Source organism: Equus przewalskii, chromosome X, assembly GCF_037783145.1.
Source record: "Equus przewalskii isolate Varuska chromosome X, EquPr2, whole genome shotgun sequence".
Classification (NCBI taxonomy): Eukaryota; Metazoa; Chordata; class Mammalia; order Perissodactyla; family Equidae; genus Equus; species Equus przewalskii.
The window spans coordinates 77,927,586-77,955,387 of NC_091863.1; the positions used below are offsets into that span (position 1 = coordinate 77,927,586).

Sequence of the window (27,802 nt, forward strand, 5' to 3'; positions counted from 1 at the left end):
CAGATTAGTGTTTAGAAATGATTTTGAAGAGTGCGAAAAACATTCTTCCATGAGACTAAAATATTTCCTAGCATTCCATTATTTTCTTGCATTTGTAAATATTATATTTAACCAATTCAAGACAGGTATTTATAATTTCCCTTAAATACTGAAGAAAGCAACTTCTAAATCTCTGTTCCATAACTATTTCTCAAACCTGATGTTTGTTAGAATCCAGGCATTTGTCCTTCCGTGGCTAATTCGCTTCCCTACGACAGTTTTAGCTGGTTCCTTTTCATTCAGACACTAGTAAGATAGTAAATAAATATATAAACATGCACACTAATAGCTTTACTAAATATTCTCAAAGCATAGTCATTTCAGAATATTAAATGGAGTCATGAATTTCAAATTCGTATGGTATTTAATCACCTAGATGATAAAGGCTCTAAGAAAGTCAATTCATTGTATTATTTTCTGCTAAAGGCAAGTATTCAAAAATCCCGTTTATAAACCATCATTAGCTGACCATATCCCAAATCACTCCCTTCCTATACATTCCTTCAATATTTATTTTGTACTGTATACGTTACCCTGCACCTGCTTATGCTCTATAGTAGTTTCATGCATGTATGTCTGCTTTTCTCATTTAGATTTTAGACTCCTCTGGGGAAGGGACCCTCTTGCCCTCTTATTTGTTTCATGATGGCAGGTATGGTGTAATTTATATACAGTAATGTGTGATTTGATGTGGCTGTTGACCTACCATCAATAACAACCTATGCTTCTCCAGCAGTGAGAATGAATTTGCATTAATCTGGCACTGTTTTGTGGCCGTGCATTTTTAGATGTAATCAGAGAAAAAGAATGAAGCTAACTTCCTCCACACAGGAATGAAGCCTATCGGTTTAATTTGAACCATATTCATAAGCTACAGATGCCGTAGCGTGCTTTACACAATGGTCTTTTTGCAGTTGCATGGTGAATTAATGAAATTGAATGTTTACAGCTCTATTTAACACCCTAAAAATCCACGAGTTTTGACTGTAAAATAAATCCCAATCTTTCGTCACAAATTGCATTAGACTTTGCATATATCATGGTCTGTTTTCGAATGAGAACTATTTAATTTACAGATTTTTGTTCACATTCCTTTACTAAAGTTTATGAAAGGAAGCAATGCCTGCTGAGAAATGACCAATGGGTTTGGACAATTGGATTCCCAACCAACCCATTACAGGATGTATAGGTATTTGGCAATGCATTTTATGAAGATCCAAAGCAATGTATAGCAATAAATCATTGTCACTAAGTTTTCTCAGCACACGACAAAAACAGCAAATATTCGTTTGAAGAATAGTATCAGAGAGTTGTGATTGCATAGAATTCTTTTCAGAGTTGTTGCTGAAATTGCCTTACAGCTTGAGGGGTATTTTACCCCACTAGGAGGCTGTTCTTTCTGTTTTGTTGGGAGTCTTAGTTATCTGCCAAACGAATGGCATAGTGTGTATTTTCACTTCCTGTAATGATTGCTTCCTCAGCCAATGTTTTCAAGCAGGTGAAAACAGATGAAATATTCTTTAGAGTTCATATATGTGTAGTTATTTGCTTTTCCTCTGGAATATTTACTTTTACTTGATATTTTCTAATTTCCCTTTAGATTTAAACAGACTTTTGTAGTGTATTAACAAACATGCATTTTAACATAATCATCGTAGTGAAAATAGCTGACTAATGACAGTAATACAAATTAGGAATAGAAAATGCTTTCTGAATTATGGGTGTTAATACCTATTTAAATAGCCTGTATTAAACTTACTAAAAGCTTGGCAAAGCAGCCACCGTTACTTAGAAATGTAATATAAAGGTAGGTGCAGATCAATACTCTTAGAACATTTTGCATTGGACTACCTATGAGAAATGGAATAATGAGACAAGTTTTTATGATGCAGAAATGTGATCAGGACTTAAAATTGTGAGCACATCTCATAAGGCAGCATTATGAGCAGTATTACTAAAGCAGGGTTGTTTAATATTAGTATTTTAAATTTGTTTGCTTTAACTTTCAAATGCATAAATCATTTTACAAGACCCCTAGTACAATTTTTCATAGAGTAGGAAATAGTAAACCCAGTGCAGTTATGTCAAATTTTATGCCTTCCTTTAAAATCTTGGACAACAATTTGAATTCATGGCAACCATATCCATGCTTATTTAGGTAAGTTACTACCATAAATATTAAGTGACATTAAATTTTTAATTATATAATCTTAGCTTCAAAACACAATTTTAACTCAAGGCAGACCCAATATTATATCTCATAATAGAAGCAAACTGATCTGTGTGACCTATATTATTTTTACAAAGAAAAACATAGGAACCGCAAATACTGACTCAAGTTTCCAAAGGATTATTTTAGTAGGAAAAAATGTTATAGGCATTAAAGTAGAATAAAGGTTGGCTCTTGTGTTGGCATTTATTTTATTATTGCATGACATATGAAGCTCCACCAAGGCAGTGCATTTTCTCGTTTAAATGATGTGTTTTAAATGAGAAAACCAATATGTATATATAATAATTATCTAAAACAAGTAGAGACTTGTGACTGGACATGTCATTATAAAAGTATATAAAGTCTAGCAGAAGAGTCTAGGCACACTAATTAAATGCATTTCTTAATGGAAGGCTAACTTCCATTTTAAAACATTTTATATGCATGTTCTATATATTCAAAATTAGTCTTGGGAAGAAAATGCTTATAAATATGTGTGCTATTTGGAATCTTCTGTTTTGGTTTATATGAATTAAGTTAACTAAAGGTCATGGACACATACTAGAGTTTTATATTCTCATATTATTGTGGGACTATACCTAAAACAGTTGCAGCTTACGATAAGAGATGCTAAGATGATCCCACTACCATTAAGATGAGGGTAAAAAGACAAACTCCACGTTAACAAGGAGAGAAGGTCATACTTTTCAAGAAGCCTAGGACAAGGGTAGATAATGACTTGAGTAAAAAATAGTTTCAATTTTCCTTGTAGGCAAGGGGAGAAAAGGAAGAGTCTTGAGAGACATAGCTGTTATCTGATGAATGACAGTGCATCTGTTTTTCAGGAGGGGCATTCGTTCTAATTGTGAACTCAAAGAATTTTATTTTGTGGCTCTTTAAGTGAGGGATATTGAACAACACAGTAGAGTGAGTCTTTGATAGTTTTCCATAAAGTACAGAGGATTTCTATGAATGCCCATTTCCTACGTGGGGCCTTGAGTTAAAAAAAAAAAATCAAAGTCATGATGTTTCTACAAAGATCCAGAGTAATAGTACGGGCATGCGGCTGCCCGGTAATCTAACCCACTGCTAAGGTGTACTTGAGAAATGTCTCTGAGGCTCTCCTCCTGGAATATCTATCATCTCAGCTGGACTTTTGATAGGAGCTGGATAGCTGACAATTCACAATTAAGATGCCAGCTGGCACCTGGAGTGCAAGTGTTCTGTGTGGTCGATTGAAAGGAGATCCGTGTGCACTAGATAACAGTGTTTGCTCTATGACCCCAGCTGTTCAACTGGTGCTAGATAATGGACAGCTAATTTGGGGAGATTTCCCACCTGGTCAGCAAAGCTATAGGTGTATAGCCTCTCACATCGGGTAGTTTAAACCTGAAAATCTTCTGTTGAGATGGAATCCATGAAGGCAGACTATAGAAGGCAGTATAACATTGTAGTGCGCTTTGAAAAACTAAATCAGCTTCAAGTGAGATAGCTTAGTGGTCTGCCCTATGAATATGAACTCAAGCCCTCATACACCCAGAATCAATCCACTCCTATTTGTTAGATCTGTTCTGCTGCATCCAGTGTTACTGAAAATATGCAGATTGAGTCCAATTCTGTCTATTTTGGAGGATACTGCTTGAGTACTGAGCACTGCTTTAGGTTTTTTATGAGACGAGGCAGTGGTACCATACCACCCTTGATACCAACTTCCAAGAGAGTTTCCTGGAGATCATTTCTTAAATTGGTACCCTCACCATTCATTCGTCAAAAAGTCTTGAACACCAAGTGCTAAACTGGAGTGTTAAGTGGATTTTTAAAAAATGGGGTTATCATAAATTTCCGTATGTGAATTAGCATTTGTCAAAGAATAAGGATATTCTGAAATGGATCCAGCAGTAAAACGATATTAAGCATTAATTAATTTTTGTTGATATAGAAAATGCTTAAAAGTTTTGCAGTGTCATTGGGGTCAGCATTATAAGCATCAATTAAAATGGCAAAATATTTTAAGTGTAAGCGGTATGGGACATTGAGCTGGGGGCATTCTCTGACTTTATGACATATTTTGTACATCAGAAAGACTTATCTGTCAGTTTATTTACTTATCATTACTTTTTCCCAGGAATAGAATGCAGGATGCGCTGTGTTGAGTTGTTATTATGTGAGCTTTTCATTAATTTTGGTTGCTGCTATTATTTTTGTTTTTGTGAAGTATAATAATGATTTTACATGTTGAAATCATATATCTTAATTTGCTGATGACAATAGTTTGATGCAAGCATTCACCTTAATGTATTTCTCAACCGTTTAAATTATCTTGGAAAATTGGAGTAATAAAACTTAAGAACAGACAGCTATAGAGGAGTTAATTTCGAAGGGTAAGAACAAATTATATATGCATATTGATTTTTCAAATATGTGGCTGGAAATTTCTCAAACATATTGATATGATGAATGCTAGATAAATATGAATTATCAAATAGGACCGTGGAGATATAAGCACCATGCTGGACACATACCGTGGAGCTATATATAAGCATCATGCTGGACTTTTTAGTTGGTGAGCTCACAGCAGATTTGAGATTATGTAATAGCAGTCAACTATTTTTGAATATGTAGAGGAATATAATCCTCTGTATCTTCTTTGTCTTAGAGAGCTCATCCATCCATTCAAGGTTTGGGCTCTGATCCCTGTGTGTATGATTTTGAATCATCTTTGACACTCCTTGTTCATCACATTTGCCCATTTTCTTATTTGCAATCTCTCTGGCGTAGTGTTTACATTTCTGTTGTCAGTACTCTAGTTTAGACCTCACTCCACTTGGAGATATGAGTTGACAGAGGAACTGACTGATCCAGCAAAAAGAGTTCAGTGGGTTTAGTAAAAATTCAACATAGTGCAAGTGAGTAAGGCAGAGCGCGAAGGGATAGAGAAGTGAAGGAAGTTAGCAAGAAGCGTAGGAGAGGAAAAACTTCAATTCGACCCTCTTAGCGTTGCTGGCTGGGTCTGAAAATTAAACTCACAAAGACAGATTAACAGGAGTAAAGCACACCAATTTTATTTAATTATTACATATATTTGGGGGCTTTCACAAGAGAATGAAAACCCAAAGAAGGAAACGAAGCAGGGAGCTTTTATGCCTTTTAGACGAAAAACACATTTGTGAAGAATTGACAATACAAAGGAGTCTGGGCTGGGGGTAGTAAATGGTGAAGAAGTAAGTAGGAGAATAAGGGTTAATTGAACAAGATTTGTGTATACAGCCTTCTTGGCCCTAAATTCCCTGTCTCAGGTGGTAAGACTGTCTTCCCTCCTCCTGGCACAGTGAGGGGACCTTTCACATGGGAGGTTTAGCTCCTGGGTTCAGGGAAGAAGGCGGGGGATGAGTTCAGAGTGACCTCATTGCTCTGCCCGTTTCTCAGCTTCCTTCAGATGAAGATATTCAGTATGCCAGGGTGCCATATTTGGGGGTAGTGTGTCCTGAACCCCATCAGATGCAACCTTAAAGTGACAGACCACCTCCTTCATGCTGAGTAAGGGGGCAAGAAAGGCTAACCCAGGAATACTATTCCCAAATTAAAGTTGAACGGCCCCACTTTTTCCAAATGCTTCCTAATACTTATATTTTGTGCTGAACAAGTAATTATTTTATTTATTGATATATGGGAAGCAGAACAAAAGTTTATTTTTGGACATCTCCACTGTTTTTATTATCTAAAGTTTCCCTTGCTTTGAAGATGGAATCCATAACAAATAATTTTCAAAAAAACCCACAAAATGCCACACTGGTATTGCTTTCACTTCTGATATACACATTGATGATATTTTTATAAATTTTAACTTTCATTCAATATTCCTTCATGAAAGGAAAATACCAAAAATCTTGTAACCACTAATTGATGATTTTTAGGTTAGTTGTTGATAATATAGTTGAATGGGAAGTGTGTAAGGATTGAAGAGTTCTAGATTCCAATTGTGGTTTTGCCATTAACAAACTCTAATGACCTAAGACAAGTCACTAAAATTCTTTAGTTTCTTCATCTGTAAAATGAAGTGGCCATTATGAGGTAACACTTTGATTTTACAACCAGTGAAGCTACTCTGATCAGTGCATGTTCTTTCGTGGAGGTTGTTTGCACATGAAGACAAAACCATGTTGTTAATTATAATTATTAGTTTTTAACTGCTCCAATTGAAAAGAGAGTCCTTGCCATTTTGAAGAAGACCAAAGTTACTTCAGCAATTAAAATATTATGCTTTCTTTAAAAAGCATTTCAATGTTCTGAAAGACTCATCAAGTATAAATGTGTGTCTTTTAGGAGTAGCTGTGTTTCTAGATTTTCCTGAAAATGAGCGCAAGCCAGGTTGAATATAGTAGAAGGCTAATATCTCTTTCTTAGATACTGTATTCTACACTGTAGTCCTATAAAGGTTTTTGTCTATGTGTCATGTGCATGTTTATTTTTATTATTTTGTTGTTATTGCTTTAGATGGTTTATGTCACTGTGGAAGAGAAAAATAATGAGCATGTTTGGCTTAATTTGTCTTTGATAGGCCTCAACAATTCCCAGGTTGTTTAATGTGGGGTTATTAATGATTCTGATTATTCATTGTTCCATGATTGTGTATTCATTGAGTATTCATTGTTCAATGATTATGTTTTGAAAAAATTTATTAAAGTCGGCTATATTAAGATATTTAACTATGGTTAAGAGTGCACAGATAGACACATAATTTCCGTAGTATCTGTCAGTTTTAGAGGGAAAGGGTTTTAAAATATTGTATAAAATTAAACCTGAGAAGACCAGAACAATTCCCGTGAACAGATCACATTTGAGACATTAAAACATTCGGAGTTGCTGAGATTTTTTGACATGCACAATGAGGACCCGAAGAAATGTTTCTTTTTGGTTTGGTTGCAGTTATCCTGTGCTAAAGATATTCGTGAACATTACATTCCTTTGATCTTTGTCTACGTAGCTATCACACACTATAATGAGTCTTTAATTACATGTTTCTGGCACTGCACCTGGTAGGCGAGAAGGACTATTGCATTTCTGTTGTTCAGTCATCAAAGAGTAATTACCCTTCAACTCTCCTTACCCCTGTTACCTCGAAAGAAAATTCATTTAACTTCTCTGCTGCCCACCAGAATCAGAGAGTAGAACATGTAAATTGGTGTGGGAAAAGAGGAAATGGACTGTGGTAGGTGCTAATGCCTTTGGTTTCCTCCTTGCACTCAAAAAACACTTCTTACTTTATTCACAACAGATGAACTTGATGTCAGCTCTGTTTCATTCCCAGGGTTTGCCGGTTAGAAATGGGATCTCTTGGAGTAAGTTAATTTTACCAAAATTGCACTAAACTAAAAGAAATTGGATGTCCTATGGAGTGCATGATAAAATTTTAGCTGTATTACTTACCTTAGGAAAATAAACCAATACACTTTTGGGGTGGAAGTTAACATTTTATTATAAGTTTGACTGGTTCTATCACTAAGAAGGGAACTTTAGCAAGTGTCCTAACATAATTATATTCACAATTTCAAACACATGAAGAAACTTTAAAATATAACTAGCTTTCGCTTGAATATTTGGCATGCTCTGTCTCCCTCCTTCTCCTCTTCTATAGATTGAAGATTCCATTTTCATTTTCATTCACATTTTTGGTAAATTTTATTATCATCATTACTGTGGGATAAGACCATCTCTTATACTTGTCTAACAATAATTTTTATTTATTTATTTATTTTGAGGAAGATTAGCCCTGAGCTAACTACTGCCAGTCCTCCTCTTTTTGCTGAGGAAGCCTGGCCCTGAGCTAACATCCATGCCCATCTTCCTCTGCTTTATATGTGGGATGCCTACCACAGCATGGTGTGCCAAGCGGTGCCATGTCTGCGCCTGGGATCCGAACCGGCAAACCCCGCGCTGCCGAGAAGCGGAACGTGTGAACTTAACTGCTGCACCACCTGGCCGGCCCTCTAACAATAATTTTTAAAGGAGGGTGGAGAAGAAAATATTCTTTGTTCTGTAGCCTGTTGGACATTTTAACAGATTTGGACTTAAGCCATTTCTACTATCTCCAAAGTAATTTTGAGAGCTTAAGAAATTGATTTTAATGAATAAGGAACTTTTATCCTTTGAGAACGATTTTTTATTTAAAGTATTGCCCTCAGGGGTGGCCCCCTGACGTGGTGGTGAAGTTTGTGCTCTCTGCTGTGGTGGCCCAGGGTTCACAGGTTCGGATCCCTGGAGCAGACCTAGCACCACTCATCAAGCCACGCTGTGGTGGCATCCCACATAAAATAGAGGAAGATTAGCACAGATTTTAGCTCAGCGACAATCGTCCTCAAGCAAAAAGAGGAAGATTGGCAAAAGATGTTAGCTCAGGGCCAATCTTCCTCACACACACACAAAATAATAATAAAGTATTACCTTCAGTAGATTTTTATATGTAACTCAGGCATTTACAATTTGTTGTAAATATGTAAGAAGAATTTGTTTTTTATAATGTGAGCAACCAGAAAGAGTGTACATTTGCTCTTTTGTGAGGAACTTTAAAAATGTGTGAGTAGTATGAAACAGAGCAGGATCTTTCCAATGAGACCTGATAGGGAGAATAAATGCAGCCAGAAAGAACTCTCATAAACAAATAGAGTATAGAGAGAAAGATGGAATGTTTTCTTTGGTGTTTTCTAAGGAAATTGTAATCTATCTCCGTATTGAAGTCAAAACCACTGAGAGGCAGAGCTGGAAAATTGACATATTTGACTTTTCTATGAATCAGGTGAAATAAGTGGTCAGTGAATGTTATGCTTCAAAAGAATATGCACAAATTTCTGGAAATGGCGGTATTACATTTAATAGCTACTTTAATTGGTAAGAAATACTTCATGCATTAATCCACCATGATGATAGTTTCCGTCGACATTCAAATGCCCTAGGCTGTTTTGTTTACTTTCATGTAGACAAACCTGAGTGGATGCATGTTTTTTTGGGACTAAGACCAAGGCAATCATAGCATATACAAATCCATGTTATTTTTGTTTTTAACATTTTTATTTATTTATTTATTATTTTGTGGAGAAGATTGTCGCTGAGCTAACGTCTGTGCCAATCTTCCTCTATTTTACGTGGGACGCTGCCACAGCATGGCTTGACAGGCGGTCATAGGTCCGTGCCAAGGACCTGAACCCATGAACCCTGGGCTGCTGAAGTGGAGCCTGTGAACTTAACCACTATGCCACTGGGCCTGCCCCTAACGTTTTATTTTTTAATGGATATATATATATTGATAGTGGAATTATCTATGAGGTTGATTTAGCTAAACAAATTATCCTTTAGAAAGGCTGAAAATACTAAGTTTTTCTTGGCTACTGATTGGAGATATTGATCCACAGACTGAATGTATGATACTGTTTGTGTTGGGTTGTACATTGTCTTTAATCACCTGGGGCCCTTTTTCTTTCCATAAGTACATATAAGTAATGTTCAATTTTAATTGCATTCCCAAACATTGCATTGGCAACATTGGTGTTAAAATGAGATGTTTTCCTGGTATTAAAATATGTAACACCATTTACAATCATCTGTAAAGTCTCCTCAACCCCTTGAATTAATTGTTTCATGTCTTATAATTTTACCAACTTTCTGAATTCCCCCAAGAAACTCTGAACTATCGTTCATTTTATTTGATGTTCTAGTGATTTGGGTTGTAGTATAAGATTACACATGGGAATAGAACACCATTAGAGAGAAATAAAATCCTTTGTACAGAGCACATAACCCTCTATGCTAGCCTTTAGCACTGCACAAACAGTGATAAAGGGATGACATGACTAATATTGGACTTCTGCACATGAGACCAATTGCCTTTACAGCTTATGGGACTCAGGATAGAACTTTCTAATTTTAGCTTTAACCCTTTTGAAAGATAGAGGTGAATCCAGACAATCTAATCATAAGTGTACATGCAGTCACTATTTCCTGTTATGTCTGTATTGTGAATGGTGTACTGGATCATCCATCCACTGAATCTTTGATTTTAAGTTATATTTACATGAATTGTAACTAAATAATTCGGAGTCTGAATCTCCAATTTATGGATAAAAGGTTGAGGTTTGGGGAAATTGTGAAAGGTTTCCCTTTACATGTATGGTGAGGGAGCAGAATCTCGTTTTCTCGTATGATAGATACATTTATAGTTTTTCTCACTTTGTTTTGCCCTGGAGAGCTAGAGAGAGAAAAATCTTGCTTTCTCTTGGATTTGGGGTTCAATGAATCCTTTGCTACTTTCATTAAATATAAGATTTTCTTTCCTTTGATCATGCTGATCAGTATAAGTGGGCCCTTTAAAAATAATGACTTCAGAAGTTCTGAAGGCTTGGGATAGATTTCTGTTTTAAAACCTTAATATATTTTGATATAATTCTTTCTGTCAGGATTATGCATAAACTGTAAATAGACTGTCTCTTTCCACATCCCCTTTTCCCCCCACCGGTGTAATTTCTATGTGTATTCTAGTGTGAATTGGCCAGCACTATAGTGAGCAATAAATATTCACAAAATTGAATAGTGACAAGTTAAAGAAAGCGCATAAGGTAATATGAGTACCAACTATTTAAATTATGAAGTCTTTTTAAAAAATAAATCAATAGAAGAAGTCTAGTGTCGTTTAGATTCTTCTGCATATTTCATATTAATTAAAATACTTTTCAATAAATAAATGATGAAATGTTATTAAATATGAATATTATTGAAAGGGAGTCTTTATGCCTAAAATTCATACTGTACTTTGGACTAGAAGATTCAAAGAGCATTCGAGTTTTTGGTTTTTAACATTTTCAAAAACGTCTTAAAAGAAGCTTTAGTGTGCTGTTTCACATGCGTTGTTTCATTTAGTAGTCACAAAGCCCTTATGGGGTATAGGTACTAGTCTCATCTCTATTTTGAAAATGAGAAAACAAGCTTAGAGAGTTTAGGAAACTCATCAAAGATAACACAGCTAGAATATGGTAGAGGTGGAATTGGAACCTAGATCTGTCTTTTTCTAAAGCTTGTGCACTTAAAGCCATGCCACTATGTGTTTTCACAGCATATTCCATTGATGGATGGTGGGATAGTTTCCTGACCTTTGAGTAAACTTGGGAAAAGGTCTTTCATTTATAACTTCTTGAGCATCGTACCAGATATTGGACTGCCTGATAGATATTCAAGCCTTTTATACCTAAGGTCAGAAGATACTGTCTCATCGTGGGTCAGTCCTCTTGTTCCCTAGATGATCTTCTTAGCTTCTTTTTCGGTCTTCGGATCTAATGCTGGCCTTGCTCACTCGTACCTTATTCGTCCTAACTGATCTTTCTATGTTTTTTGTTTGGGTGGTTCATTTGTTTCACCTGGTCCCCTGACAAATGATGGCTACAAACATCACCATGGATGTGTAGCATGTCAAGACGACTCTTTAACTTAGGTAACTTGACAACATAAAACCACCAGTATGTTTTTAATACCTAAAAACAATATTGTGGACTATATAGCCCATAAAAAAATGTATAAGCTACATTCTGGTTCTATTCTTTCGATAAGCTGCCTTACCTAAATCTTGATTGGATGTTTCAGTTGGAGTCTACAGATAGCTTTCCTTAACAGTATTTGGTAGATTTCTTATGAAACTTAGGACTTTAAAAGACAATAAAAACATGGATTGAAAAGTCCTTATCACACCTAAATGAATGAAGTAAGCTGTTAAATAACGTAAAGCATATACGGTCGTGCATCACTTAACAACAGGGGCGTGTTTTGAGAAATGTGTCTTTAGGCGATTTTGTTGTGCGAACGTCATAGAGTGTTCTTACACAAACCTAGATGGTATAATATGCTATATACCTAGGCTACATGGTACTAATTTTATGGGACCACCGTCATATGTGTGGTCCGTCGTTGACCAAAACATCATTATGTGGCACATGACTGTATTTGTGTGTGTAGACATATATAGATAGAAGTTCAGTGCAGTTTGGGAACAACCACCGATTCTTCTTCAGTGAGTTATTGGTGGAACCATTGGCCAGATGTTGTTATTGAAAACGTGTACTAGTCCTGTTAGTAATTTCTAATGATATGCTTGAAATAAACCTGGATTTTGGAGTCAGACCTGGGTGTGAATCCTAGATCTGATACTTAGTTGTTGAGTCATGTTTGCCAAGTCATTTCACTACTTTGCTTCTCAGGTTTTTTTTTTTTTTTTAATGTGAAAACAGTTTTCCGAATGGCCAAAGTTAAAAAGACTGACCATATGAAGTGCTGAGAAGGATTTGGAACAATTAGAACTGTGACACTTTGCTGAAGGAATGGCAAATGGTATAGCCACTTTGGAAAGCAGTATTTTAAAAAAGTTAAACATACACTTACTATAAGACTCAGCAGTTCCACCCCTAGTTACTTTTCCAAGAGAAATGAAAACATATGCTTACATGAATACTTACATGTGAATGTTTATAGCAGCTTTATTCATAATCATCAAAACCTGGAAACAACCCAGACATTCATCAGCTGATGAATGGATAAATAAATGGTGATATATCCATACAATAAAAAGGAATGGACTACTGATACATGAAACAAAATGGTTGAATATCATAATATTTATGCTAAGCAAAAGAAGCCAGACACTAAAACCTCCATACTGTCTGATTCCATTCCTGATGACGTTCTGGAAACAGCAAAACTCTAGGGACACGGATCAGATAAGTGGTTGGCCAGGGGGCTGGGAGTAGGGACAGGGGATTGACTGCAAAGGAAAATGAGGGAATGTTTTGGAGTGAGGGAAATGTTCTATATCTTACTTGTGTTGGAGGTTGCATGACTATACATTTGTCAAAATAATGAATTTCACTGTATGTAGATCGTATCTGAGTAAAAGAGAAAGGAAAAAAGCTTGTGTTTCAGAGTGGTTATGGGAGTTAGAAGAGGTCATTCTCCTCCCCCATTTTTCCTTCTGTTTGGTTCTTCATTATCCTCTGCTTCTTCTATGTCTCTTATAAATTTAGGGCCCATGATAGAATGCAATTTCTTATTTCAGGGTGAGATACTGCAGAAAATTTATATCTTCGTCTTTATCTGTGATCTCTGAGTCAGATTTTAAATCGAGTCATCAACTATATTTTTACCCCTCTGGATATTCCAATTAGTACTTAAGAACTCAGAGCTGGAATTTGCATACTCTGTAAAATACACCAAATATACTTGCTTCAATTGCGTTCCTGATCTCCGTCCTTTGGCGGTGGGAGTGCACAGTATGTTTGGGAGGGTGCGTAAAGCAATCTGGAGTTTTGCGCCTGAGTCCTGCCTGAGAAAGGCTTCCTCCACTTGTCAGCAAACCTTCCTCCCCTACCAGTGGTTCTCAAACTTGAGGGGGGGCATTAGAATCACTTGGAGGAGTCGTTAGAATGCAAATTGCTGGACCTTACCCCCAGAGTGGCTGATTCGGTAAGTCTGGGGTGGAGCTCAAGAATTTGCATTTGTAACAAGCTCCCAGATGATGTTGATACTGCAGGTTTTGGGCACACACTTTGAGAACTGCTGCTTTATGCTTACTTCTGGTGTTGCGGCATCAAAATTCCTACCTCAGTACAGCAGCCAACACTTTGTTTTTAAACTGCTTTGTCATTTCACGGCCACTTCTGTACTTGCTAAAATCAAGATATATGTATAGAGGGAAAATAGTAAGCATTTGGCTAGAGGCCACAAAGTGTTTCATATATGAAAGACAGAAAAATGGTTCTGGCAAAAGAAAAAGGAAGAAGCGTAGGTCTAGCTGCACCTCTTCCTTTTCACGTCTTGAGTGTCATCATGCTACATCATAATCATTTTATCCCCATAGCAGCAGGCTCCCTTTGGACTCCCATTCTCTCTACTTTGAAAGTTCTGAGGGGGCCGTCCTGGTGGCACAGTGGTTAAGTTCACACACTGTGCTTTGGTGGCCCATGGTTCGTGGGTTTGGATCCTGGGCATGGACCTACAGACCACTCATCAAGACATGCTGTGGTGGCATCCCACATGCAAAATAGAGGGAGATTGGCACAGATGTTAGCTCAGGGCCAATCTTCCTCACTAAAAAAAAGTTCTGAGGACTCTTACTAGGCATCCTCTATCCATCCATTGGCCTAAAATATTCTCAGTTAAGACTTTTCACAGCCTAGTTTGTAATAAATAGCCCCTGCCTCCTCACATTTAAGTTTCAAGATTGTATTCTATTTTTTTTTCCAGACCAATAGTAATTTTCCCTGAATGAAACCACAGTACCATAACAATTTGAAGCAGTCTAGGATGTGTGGGTGACTGATTTTTCAAGTGAACAAATATAAATCATGCTCTTGTATCAAACAGTCCCCTAGACCAAGAAAGAAAGAACCCTAATAATTTTAATAGCATTGGGTGTTAAAACAATACGAGTAACATTTAGAATCTTAAAAATAATTTGTAGATGTTAAATTTAAGGAAATCGTGGATTATTTTATCTTCCCAAATGCCAAAGCAGATACTGAAGGCTGTATATATGAATTTGTTCAGAATTCCTATTATTTTATGGTGGCTGTAGGGTATATTGTACTGTAATGATATCTGCTGATTTCTCTCTGATAGATTAAATACAGTAGATTATGCTTAAAGCTGACGTCCTTTTCTCCTTCCACCAACACCCCACTGATTATCGAGGCTTTAGAGAAAATTGCTTATTGTGCTGGTTGATTACATGCCTCAACTGAATAGTAGCTTGCTGCCAATTATCATTACAATGCTGTATTGATCTTTTCTCATTTCCTCTATGGAAATTAAAGCAGAATATGTTTAAAATGAGCTGCTGTATATAGTGTGGATGTGATTGGTTCTGAATATTTGAGCTATTTGTTTTAAAATATATTTTCTTCACTATCTGATGTTTCTTACTGACATTCTCTTAGAAATTTAGGTCTCTGCTTTGTTGATAAGCTCTACCTTCGGTAGATGTGAAATGAAGTTTAAAGACTGTGGAATAGAAATATAGTCATGGTTTGTGTAGAGTATAGATTGTAAGCATTGCTTCGCAGGAGTCTGCTATATACAATCATTTATGTTTGCAAAGTTCTTGGGCAGTATGAGACTGATTCTCTCAACCAAACAAGTCAGTAAATTTAATTAAATTTGAATTAGCAAATAATTATTTAGTGTTGACTATATGTAAACCACTCTGCTAGGCATTATGGGAGACAGAAAGATGAATGTGATAATATAACCATCTTCAGAGAATTTATAGTCCAGAACGGTGGGTGAGACACGTGTGACAAGAATCATAATGTCACGCAGTACGAGATAAAAATACACGAGTGTTCAAAGGAAAAATAACTCATATTTGGAGGGAGGACTTATGGGGAAAAAACATTAATGAAAGAATTGACAGTCAATTTGAGACTTGAAAAGTTTGTGGAGATGGAGTTGGGGTTACCTTCTGGAAAGAAAGAATAAATGAGGTAAAGCTGGGAAGTGTAGGGACGACTCCAGGAAAGAGAATCTGTCTGATTTTTATTGGAACATGTGAAGCTAAATCTGCATCACAATTTTAAATGTGTTAGGTAGTCCAGAGGAAATTTTTAGCCAGAAGACTGTGGTTATGTGCAGTCTAATCTGGCAGTTTGTAAAGTGAATAAAAGAAAAGATTGAATGTGTGGAAACCCCAGTTGGGAGGCCCCTGGCATGTTAGAGGAAAGGTAACTAGGGCTATATGAGAATGTCAGCACCAACAATGAAAAGGAGGGAGGGGGCGTATGTGGGAATCATTCTAGAAGTAGAATATTCATAACTGGGTGACAGAAAGTCAGACCAAGCTCTGCATGATCAGTCTTCCAGCCTTCTACCACACACGGGACTTCATCTCCTGCCACTCTCCCAAGCCTGCTTATTCAGCTGCAGCCGCACAAGTCTCCTCCCAGTTCCTGGAATATTCTCAGCGCACTAGCTACTACCTCAGTGCCCGATTTGCCCTTATTCTGTCCACTGGGAAAGTCCTCACTTCCTTGAAGGCTCTGCTCAAATACCGCCTTATCCAAGAATCTCTCCCTGACTACACATTGAAAAACAACATCCTGGGGGCCGGCCCTGTGGCCGAGTGGTTAAGTTCACACGCTCTGCTTCAGCAGCCCAGGGTTTCACCGGTTCAGATCCTGGGTGCGGACCTAGCACTGCTCATCAAGCCATGCTATGGTGGCATCCCACATAGCACAACTAGAAGGACCTGCAACTAGAATGTACAACTATGTGCTAGGGGGGCTTTAGAGAGAAGAAGAAGAAGAGAAGAAAAAGGAAAAAAAGATTGGCAACAGATGTTAGCTCAGATGCCAACCTTAAGAAAAATAACATCCTGGCTCTCTTTATACCATTAAGCAAGGTTTATTTTTCTTCATCATACCAAAGCACTGACATTTTGTCATATAGTTATTTATCTGTCTCCCTCTTTCTGGATAATAAGCTATATGAGGGTAAGGGGTAAGTTTTGTTGCCTGTTATGTTTCTATCATCTAGAACATGCCTGGTACTTAGTAGGCACTCAATAAATACTTGATGAATGAATGAACAAAATAAATGCAAAGGTGAAAGAGATGGGGGATCAAAAAATTATACCAATATTTCAAGTCTGAAGGATTCAAAGGATAGTGGTGTTATTAACAGAATATGGAAGAGTGGAAGAGGAGTTGATTTAGGGGAGCAGAAACATAAGGGAAGATAAATTTGGCTTATAAATTCAGGCTTAAGTATATGATGTGGGTGAAACCACCAAGGCAGTGCTGTGGAGTAGGCGATCTAAAATGTGAAGACAAGTCTGGGATTGAGGCAAAGATCTCTGAGTATCCTCGTAGAGTCAATACTTGAATCAATGGGAGTAGAAAAAGAAGGGCAAGCGATATAAAGACGGGATTATTGGATTTGAAAATCAAAATTTCATTTTGGACGTTTAATGTTTTATATATACAAACTTATTTATACTTTTTTTTTGTTTATTTCATAGCTGGGTTAACAACTTTGGCCATGAAGGTCTTGGACTCTTATTGGATGTGCTGGAAAAGCTTCTGGACAAGAAACAGTAAGAATAAATATGAAAAAAGATCACCAAAGGGGGAATTTTTAAGCACAATATAATGTTTTTCTTTCTTTCATTCAGACAAGAAAATATCGACAAGAAGAATCAGTATAAACTTATTCAGTGCCTCAAAGCATTTATGAATAATAAGGTAAGTAGTATTTATTTCTGCCTCTCTCGCAAAAGGTAAAAACTTGCCTAGCAGTATGAAAGTATGAAACAGGCAAAATAGTGGTGCTTATTCAGTTTACAAAAGGGTCTTTATGATGCAAATCATCGTGTTCATTTAAATATTATTTAAAATATACTTTGCTTCACAAAATATTTATTGGTAGGTTTTTGCAATCGTGCAAAGATATGTCTTGTTCCCAAATCAGATCATACTTTTTTTCTTTTATGGTAGTAGGAAAATTTAAATGTCATATGTTGAAGACGATTTCCTTACAGACAGTTTTTATTCCATTGAAAAGGAAAATTCCAAGCTATGGTTTGACTTGTTTTCTGAGAACATTATAAAGTTAAGATTTCCCTTTCTTTTATGTTCAGGTCGTGTCAGTGAGTTAACATACATAAAAGACATTTCTGAAAGGTAGTGGGTTTTTTTTTTGTATATGGATGATACCAGTTGCATTATGAGGGAGTCTATGAATTCTAGACAAAGGTTTTTCTTCTAAAAATAGTCTTTGCTCAGGTTCTGAAGTTACAGTCATTTTTTTCTATAAACTGTTTTCTTACTGTCTTAGAAATGATTTGCTTTATATTCCTATAGGGAAAATACCACTGATTAATTCACTAATTGCATAATTCCCCTTAGATGATGTTTTAATAATCTCAAATATTTAATAAAAATAAATTATAACAATAACCAAAAGCTTGCCAAATGTGAAATACAGCTATGAATAGCCAATGCAATGAGATTGTCTATTTAAGTAATCTGCAAACAGTCTTTCTTAGGCATATGGGATTACATGTAAGTATGTATGTATTATACACACATGTATCAGCAAAGAAGTTTTTGGCATGTGGAATGAATGCTCGCTAGCTGACGTGAGACTTTCATATAGAATATACTAGTTGTGCTGTTCTTAGAAGTTTGATCCAGGAAGATTTCCATCAGTACTAGTACAGAATTTCTCAACTTCTGTGCTCTTAGTCTTTGGCAACAAAGTTATGCAGAATCTGATGCGTAACAGGAAAGCGCTTAATGAACATTGCTTCTCCACAGCTCAAGATGAATCTCTTTCTTCAATGGAGGGAAACAAAGAAATAAGAAATAAGTTCTGCTAGAAATACATTTCTAGTACAACTCTGTACTAGAAATCAGGAGATATAGTCCCTGCTTTGTCACTAAGTTGAGTGGCCTTTGGAAGATCACTTGGCCTTTCTGGCTATCAGTCCCCTCATTCAGCTGTAAAATTAACTGTAGGACCCTTTGTTTTAAATTCGTATTGACTCGCCTGGTCAACTCTCACAGTTTTCCGGGATACTAAGTAACTATAATCAGTCCCTGGAGAAAGTCATGTTAGTGAGATTTCCTGCAAGTGAGATTTTCCCACAAGACATGTTCATGAGTCAATACATGATTACTTAAAATTTGGCGGTTTTGAAGAACATGATGATTTGACTTAGATTCTTCTAAACTACGGTTAAGCTTTAGTCAGGGCATGTTACATGTCTTGCACATAGGTGCTCAGGACATGAATAAATGGTTGATCTTTTAAGTTATAGTCATGTGAAACGATAGGTAAAAAGTACACGCTGAAAATGAAAAATGTACAGTGATTTATTCATTTCATGTTGGAATAAATTGTCATAATCAAAGAATGAGATGTCATTTCATCTGAAATGACTTAAACATCAAATTTCTTGGCCCCAAGGAGTTTAGATTACCTACTTCAAACACTCTTTTGCCTTATACAATGCTTGTAATAAGAGGATCATAAGAAGCAACCCATTGCCCCTTAACTTCCATTGCTGTAAGATTGCTCTCATGTTTAGATCAATGGTTTTCCATCATTTCTCATATCTTCATTTTTATTTTCAGTATGTCCCAACATATTAGAAACTATCTGTAAAATGAATGGAAATTTAAAAATTTAAATGATTTCACTCTCCGTCTAACTGGTTTTTAAAGCCATTATTTTAGGTTTGGTAATTGCATGGTTATCTATCTCTGTTTTACACGTGCATTTTTCACTGATTTTCCTTACTATTTGTTATCTACTAGCCACCTTTATGTCAGCCCTGGTGGTCTTGTGGTTAAGATTCAGTGCTCTTACCTCCTCAGCCTGGGTTCCTTTCCTGGTCAGGGAACTACACCACCCATCTGTCGGTTGTCGTACTGTGTCAGCTGCATGTTGCTGTGACGCTGAAAGCTATGCCACCAGTATTTCACATACCAGCAGGCTTACCCATAGTGGACAGGTCTCAGCGGAGCTTCAGTGGAGCTTCCAGACTAAGATAGACTAGGAAGAAGGACCTGGCCACCCACTTCCTAAAAACACTGGCCATGAAAACCCTAATAGCAGTGGAGCATTGTCTGATACAGCACTAGAAGGTGAGAGGATGGCAGAAGAGGACCGGGCAGGGTTCTGCTCTGCTGTACACACAGTCACTAGGGGTGGAATCCATTCAATGGCACTAACAAGAAAGCCACCTTTATACATATATATCCCTTCTATTTTCTTTGCTTCTTTTAAATCTTGTCTCTTCCGTTCCCTTTTTTTTTCGTCTTATCTCTGTATATAATTCCTTATTTATTATGACCTCTGGTAAAATCACATTTAAGAGCTTTAGCTATGTTTTTTTTTTTTTTCCTCCTGCATTCTTTTAGAAATTAAATCAGGAACCATGAAAATATTAATATGTATGATACTTAACTAAAGGTTAGCTTGAAATGGCAATTTTGCTCCAATAAAATGTTGTCAGATTTCAGCATTAGGCTGTGAAAAGAAGCAAACGTATCTCATAAGAAATCTGAGAAATACTTTGTGTGACAAAGATTGAAGAAAATATTACCTTCTTAATGTAGTGAAAGCCCAAGTTTTGGGCTTTCTTTAACATTTCTTTACCTGTTCATTCTTATAATGAGCATTCGCATGCATGTGTTGAAGCCTAGAAAATAAATGAATATGGTGTCCTCTCTGCCTAGTTGACTGTGACACTAAAACCCAGGCACCATTCCTTTGGGTTCATAGCTTTTGTAATGCAGCACAGCTGCCTGAAACGGGGAGGATAAGAGAGAGAAGGTATGGAAAAATCCATACAGAGGTTTATTGCTTCTTTAACTGGCATATAGTATACACAAGAGCTTTTCAACATTTTACCCTGTTTATTCAACTTAATTTTCCACACAAACATGTTGGAGAATTTAACCATGAATTCCAGACATCTCCAGGGAGACCCAGTGACATAAGTAGAATTACTTTATAAAATCATATCAATATGTGCTTTACATGTTCTTCTTTGTTGAAGAAATACTGATTGTTCCCATATTTCTCCCAATTCTTTATGGAATTTTTAGGCAGGCTAATGGAGATCATCTGATCAAGGGACAAAAACTCCAAGATGCAGTCATTTCAAATAAAAAAAAAGTACAGGATCAATAACTGCATTTGGAGAACATTCGTATTGTTAGGTAGAACCTCATTGTGGAGGTATGAGTTTTTAGGAAATCATTCTAAGTTGCCTTTTGTAATTAAAGGTATGTTCCAAAGACATTTTGAATGAAGATCCTTTTTTGTTTTTGTTTTTGTTTTTTTAGTTTGGATTGCAAAGGATCCTAGGAGATGAAAGAAGTCTTTTACTATTGGCAAGAGCAATTGATCCCAAACAACCCAGCATGATGACTGAAATAGTAAAAATACTTTCTGCTATTTGCATTGTTGGAGAAGAGAACATGTAAGTATTGCTATATTATTATATTAACTGCATGGAAAATGACACGAGAAATTAACAAGTCTTACTTTTGTGCTGTCTCTTTAGTTAACGTGCATGAAAATAGTATTAAATTTTGGAAAAAATTGGCATTTTTATATTATCTATTTGCATTTTAGCCTTTTGTTTTTTGATTCTCTGAAAAATAGGTTTAAACAGATAGAATCCTAATGGGAAATTCTTCAAAATTTGATTCAGAGTGAATGAATAGAATTTTGTTTAGCCGAAGGTAAAGTAAACATTAGAAAAGTAGGAAAAAGTCAGTTAGAGAGTAATTTTGGCTAAATACACACACATATACATAACCCCCCCCCCCACACACACACATATGCACATCACAAAATTTAACTTAACTAACTGAATTAACTAGATACTTTTATTCTGTACTGTTATTTTATAGTATTTTATATTTATTACTTTATCTGCCTAAGGTTAAGTGAAAAGATGAAGCAATTATTCATAGAATGAAATAAACTAACTTGTTAAAAAGAAAGAACAAAAAGGCTGTTGGTAATTATTCAGAGGGCATGCATGTGCCAGTTTCTGCCAGTTGTTGCTGACTATGCATTAGATCGTTTCTTCTTATGAAAATGATATTGAATCTGAAGCAACGTTTCAGATGTGATGTCATTAATAAGTCCAGTTTGTGAGAAACCATTGTGATAAAGAATGAAATACCTGCTAAGGACATGAGCTAAAATATTTCTTCTGGGCACTTTGTGTGACAGTATTAATTTCAATTTGAATCAGACAGCGCCATGCAAAGATTTAAGAATATTCTAATATGTTGATTTTCTCATACCTGTTAGAATAAAATGAGATGTTGCTTAATGCTGGCTACTGTACTTAGCAACCAAAAGGCAAACACTAAACAAAAATATTATCATATAGCATTAATTGTCTTATCTCCATGAGAACAAACCGAGAATGAGATAGCATATGCAAATGTAAGGTTTTCTTAGGTTTTATAAAAAAATCAGTTTATACATGAGTAAGAAACATTTTCCTAGTCAATTAGATTTTCAATACTTAATTCATATTATAACCTCCCCTGGTATATTTGTTAAGATTAATTATAATTTCAGGTATAGTTTGATAAGAGTAATATACTACATAGAGGTTAATTTCATTCACACACTGTACAGAGAGAGTTTCAATGTTTTTGTTTAGATAAATAAGTTTCTTGTGCTAGGTAATTATAGACACTTCTCTAGTTACCTAAGCTTTCTCTTTTAGATTTTTTTTTCTTGTTCCATTTAAAATAATGTTGGTTTTTGAAATTTCTTTTAAAAATATTAGTCTTTCTAGCGCTTTATTATAAAATTACAGTTTGTTTATACTTGAATAAGCTTTTAATAATTGTTGATGCCGTATTATGTTTAAGTGATATTACTATCTATGTTAACACATGAAATATCAAAACCTGAAAGTTTAAATGTCAAAGTTTATCAATTAAGTGTCTTTTAAAAATTGTCACCCAGAAAATTATTTTCCTCGAGATTTTTTAATTGAATTTTTATTTTGATACCCTAAAATTATTTAATGCTGTCAATATTTGGCTTGTAGAAATATGTGGATGGGAACACAATTCTTAGATTGTAATGGTCTATATAAACATCAAGCTCCAGAAAGAAAACAAGGGAGACTGCAAGAAATAACCCATATTCATAATGTGTGTGTAAGATATATTTCTCATTTCTGTTTCTTTTTCTATATTTCTCTATAGTCTAGAGAAACTTTTAGGGGCTATAACCACAGCAGCAGAAAGAAATAACAGAGAACGGTTTTCACCAATTGTGGAAGGATTAGAAAATCATGAAGCTTTGCAATTACAGGTGAGTTAGTTTTGTCTTAAATTGCTTCTAAGGCTATATTTAGAGTATTCATTTTGGCTGACACCACCTCCATTTTAGCTAGAATTTAAGGAGAACAGAACGTAAAAATGAAATTCTTCCTGTTGCTTGGTCATTCATAAAAGCTAGAAGTTTTGTCTGTGAGAATAACAAATTGTTTAAAATTAGGAAAAGCACTTTGGCTTGTTGTAAATATGATGATTATGATTATCATTAATATTTGGGTAGAAATTTAGTGATTAGTGTAATAAACCACGGAAATTAAAGCCTTAGCAATAATCAGGGCAATAGGGCAAGGAGTTCAGCCAATGCCATTTTCCTAACAAGTGGTAATGAAGTCTGTGGGCTTGTTGCAGAAATTTAAGAAAGCTAAGCACGTCTCTCTTTGTGCCATTCACACACCATTCAGAAGTCTGACTCACCGGAAAAGGGAAGATTGAATCGCAATTCTTAGGTCAGGGTCGATTTAATAGCCCCGTGTAGACCCAGCCTACACGTCTTCTTCAGAAAATGACAAAACTCACTATCTTTTCGTAGATGGTTTCAGGATATGACTCATTTTATGAAAGAGAACTTTGTTCTTGAGTGATGAGAACTCGTATTTATTGACCATACTTAAGATGTGAGATCCTGGACTAAATATTTTAATTTACATATGTTATCTGACTTGATTCTCACAACAACCCAGCTGTGTAGGTACTGTTATCATCTCCATTTTGCTTATGAGACAAATAGGCTAAGTGAGATGAAATAACTTGTCTAAGGTGACACAACTTGTAAGTGGCAGAGTCAGAATTTGACAACCAGGCTTGTTGGTCTCCGACGCTCATCTCTTTCTTTTAGACGGTGTTTACCATTTAAAGTTCCATGGGAAACTCTTTCTGAAATATTGTTTTAAACTCCTGTACTGTCATTCAGCCAGGCCTGCTGGTCTAGTGGTTAAGATTCAGTGCTCTCACCACCGTGGCCCAGGTTCATTTCCCGGTCAGGGACCCACACCACCTGTCTGTCGGTTGTCATACTGTGGGGGCTGCATGTTGCTGTGATAGTGAAAGCTATGCCAGTGATATTTCAAATACCAGCAGGGTCACCCGTGGTGGACAGGTTTTTCAGTGGAGCTTCCGGTGTAAGATAGACTAGGAAGAGGGAACTGGCCGTCCACTTCTGAAAAAATTGGCCATAAAAACCCTATGAACAGCAGTGGATCATTGTCTGATGTAGCGCCAGAAGGTAAGGGGATGGTGCAAAAAGACCAGGTAGTGTTCCCCTCTGCTGTATACAGGGTCGCTAGGAGTCAGAATCGACTCGAGGGCATTAATAACAACGAAGTGTCATTCAAGAAAGAGAAGATGGTTCCACATTTAATTTTGTCAAGTTATTTTAGTAGTGAGTGTTTAAATATTCACATTTCTTATGTAAAACAAAGAGTTTCTTTTCCCCTTTTGTATTGTTTTATGAAGTATTAGTATCTTTTTTTGCCAGAGTTTGAAACTACAGAAGATAGATGAGTTGGCTTGTCCAAAGAGAATACTTTAGTGTTACAAAACTCTAATTCCTCTCCAAATATTTAAGGAAATTTGTTAGTCGTTACTTCTACTCCAACCATGATGAGCATTTTGGATAAACTTGTAGGGTGTGCCTTTTATGTCCATTGTATTACATTTTTTAATAATCGGGCTATTTCCTTCCAATGTTTTTCTTTTTATGATACACTCATTATAAAATTTATCTCAATATCATTTTATATTTCTACTGAAAGGTTTGAAAACTGTCTTTTGCAGATGACTTCTTGAAATCTTTCTTCTTGTTCCTGTGGTTGGGCTGACCTAACGAAATTTCATTGGCTTGAGTCATATGTAGGAGTTGGTACTTGGCTTGCAAAGTTTGTTTAGGAGGAGTTAAGTGTTTTAGATATAGTCAAAGTTTTCATTACTCAGATCACCCACACTCTCAAAATCACACAGCTGTTGAAGGGTAGAGCTGTGATTTGAAGCCAGGTGTTTGTGATGACAACATGTGTATATTGCACTGTCTGACCTTTAAGATGACGCCTCTGGGGTAGCGTAGGTCACCCCAAACCATGAGGCGGGAGTGACCTTTGCCAGCGTTCGGGAAACTGGACTGAATGGAATTGATAAAGAGGCAAGTTGTTAACAAGTAACATCTGGGAGAATCATAGACATCTTGCTAGGTGCTCAAGAAACTGTTGAATACTGATTATAGATGCAAACATATGCAAATCACAATTTGAAATTTCCTATTTTTAATGAACTACAGAAATTAGTAATTTGTTATGTACAGAGCCTATTACTCTCACAAGAATTGTGAAGTGGGATTTTTGTTTGGACTACTTCACGTGAATGAAAAAATATCATGTAAAAGTTCCAAAATATATTCAAAATGCAGAATGAAAAACAAAAGTTTAAATCTGTTGTTTAAAAAATATAATTAGTGCTGTATTTTAACAGAATTACTTTTCTATTTCTGTGGTATCCTGAGACTTCTCCAAATGTTATTACAGTCTCAGGAAGTAATTCTGTTAAAATACAGGACTAATTATATTTTTAAATAACAACTATATACCTTCTTTTTCTTTTTTTGGATTTCAAAAGAGGTTCTTAACTTCTCACAGAGGTTTTCTAGCTCATCTTTAAAGTGAAATTTTGTACTATGACAGAATTTTCATTATCCTCAGTGGTTCAAGAAGTAGACAATAAATCATGTATCTTCATATGCTCTCTCTTCATTGACTTCCCTCAGCTTAGTAGCACTCTCTCAAGTCTCCGCCATACTTCAACACCTCCTTTTGATCCTCTTATCCCTCGAACTAGCCTCTCATCTTCCTTTTTCATTTTATCGTCCAAACCTCTACAAGAATCATCTCTACTTGTTTTCTCTGTTTCCTAAGTTAACTTCTACAACTCAGCCTTTTTGCAGTTCTCACAATGGTTAACAGTCATCCTCTAATTTCAAAATCCAGTGGACTCTTTCTAATTCTGATCACTTGGCACTGGTGATCACCTCCCTCCTTGAAAATTGTACTGCCTTTCGCTTTCCAGGTACCATTCTCTCCTGCTCTCTGACTACCTCTAACTGTTCTTTCTCTGTCTTCTTTATGTCTTTCTCCTCCTCTTGCTTCTTCGGTATTTTGTTCTCTATGTTCTATTCTTGGTCCTCTTCTATTATTATTTTTGTATATACATACATATATGCGTATTCATATATACACACACATATATACACTCATACGCATATGTATATGTACACACACATATGTTTTATTTTCCTTAGGAATGTTCTCAATTGCTTCTCCAGCTTTAACATCCAACTATGTTCTAGTGATTCCTCAGGTTTATAAGTCCAGCTCATCTCCCTCTCTATTTAAACCTACATGTCCAAATGCCTAACTAGATGTCTTGTAGGCATCATAAAAATAAGAAATAAATAACATTTGTAAGCCATGTGTCATTATTCTAAATGCATATGTTACCTTATTTTAAACCTCACAGCATTCTATGAGAGAGATAGTAGTACTATGCCCATTTTATAGATGAATAAACTGAGGCTCATAGAGGTTAAAATAAGTTTCCTAGGGTCACAAAGTGAACAGGAGGCAAAGCCCAGATTAGAGACTAGGGTTTCTGGCTCCAGAGCACAAGCTGTTAACCACTACGTGGTACCTCCTCTTATTAAAACCAAGCACGTTCTCTCTTTCCCTTAACCTGATTCTCCCAAAAAGCAGTCTACTCTTCTTCCTGTCTGTCTCATTTTAGCTTATAGAGGTATCATCTTCTTCGTAATCTTTAATTTTCCTGAAGACTTCATTCTTCTTTGGTCCCTGCATCTAATCAATCATCGTCTTATAGCACACACTGTGAATTTATCCCAGTCTCTCTATCTGCACTGCCTTTATCTTCTCCCACCAATATTATTCCAGTAATTTCCTATTTGGTACCCCATACTGATACATTCTTCCCCTCCAGACAAATCTTCTGTACTGTTGTCAGTTATCCTTTGAAAAATAATTCTGATTCTAACATAGTAGCCTTCCTAGAAACCTATGCTCATGACCCGTTGTTACTTTGATAAAGGGGAAAACCTAATCGTGACATATGACCTTTAATGTCGCCCCAGCCTAACATTCTGGCCTTTGAGCCTCTCACTCTCCCATATGTACTGTATATTTTAACCGTACTAAACCTGGTGTTTCCCAAATATGCTGTAGAGTTTTAAATGCCCTCCAACATTTTATCATGCAGAACTTTACTTGACAAACCAACCCTTCCACACCCATATCCCTTTCCTCCTCCTAAGGTTGCATGAGGGCACAAAGGAAGGCAAATTTAGGTATGTCTGGGAAGGCTTCAGTGATGATGTCATGCTTTGACTAGGTCTTAAAGGATAAACAGGAATTTTCCAGGAAATTATCATTGCTAATAGACAACCAGTATTATGGTAGTGTGGGAGGCAGGAGAAAGACTTCCAGTAGGTAAAAATAGAGGCCAGGGTAGTTTGCCAGTCACTTTTCAAAAGAAGACAGAGTGAGGTAATACCAACATATAGTTGAAACTAATTTCTATACAGCCTTGCAGGAAAAGCTGGAGTACACTGAGCATTAATAATAGTTGTTTATGGAGAGAGAAAGTT

At 36.2% G+C, this 27,802-nt stretch overlaps 1 protein-coding gene across 7 annotated transcripts in view; it reads left to right on the forward strand.

Annotated features, from left to right (window-relative positions):
* DIAPH2 (diaphanous related formin 2) overlaps nt 1–27,802 on the forward strand; it is an 816,328-nt gene that overhangs the window by 194,375 nt on the left and 594,151 nt on the right. For all 7 annotated transcript variants that reach the window (XM_070605395.1, XM_070605389.1, XM_070605392.1 and 4 more), the window contains 4 exons: nt 17,295–17,369; nt 17,448–17,517; nt 21,130–21,266; nt 23,029–23,137. In XM_070605395.1, the coding sequence (XP_070461496.1) occupies nt 17,295–17,369; nt 17,448–17,517; nt 21,130–21,266; nt 23,029–23,137 (391 nt within the window). The remainder of the gene's footprint in view (nt 1–17,294; nt 17,370–17,447; nt 17,518–21,129; nt 21,267–23,028; nt 23,138–27,802) is intronic.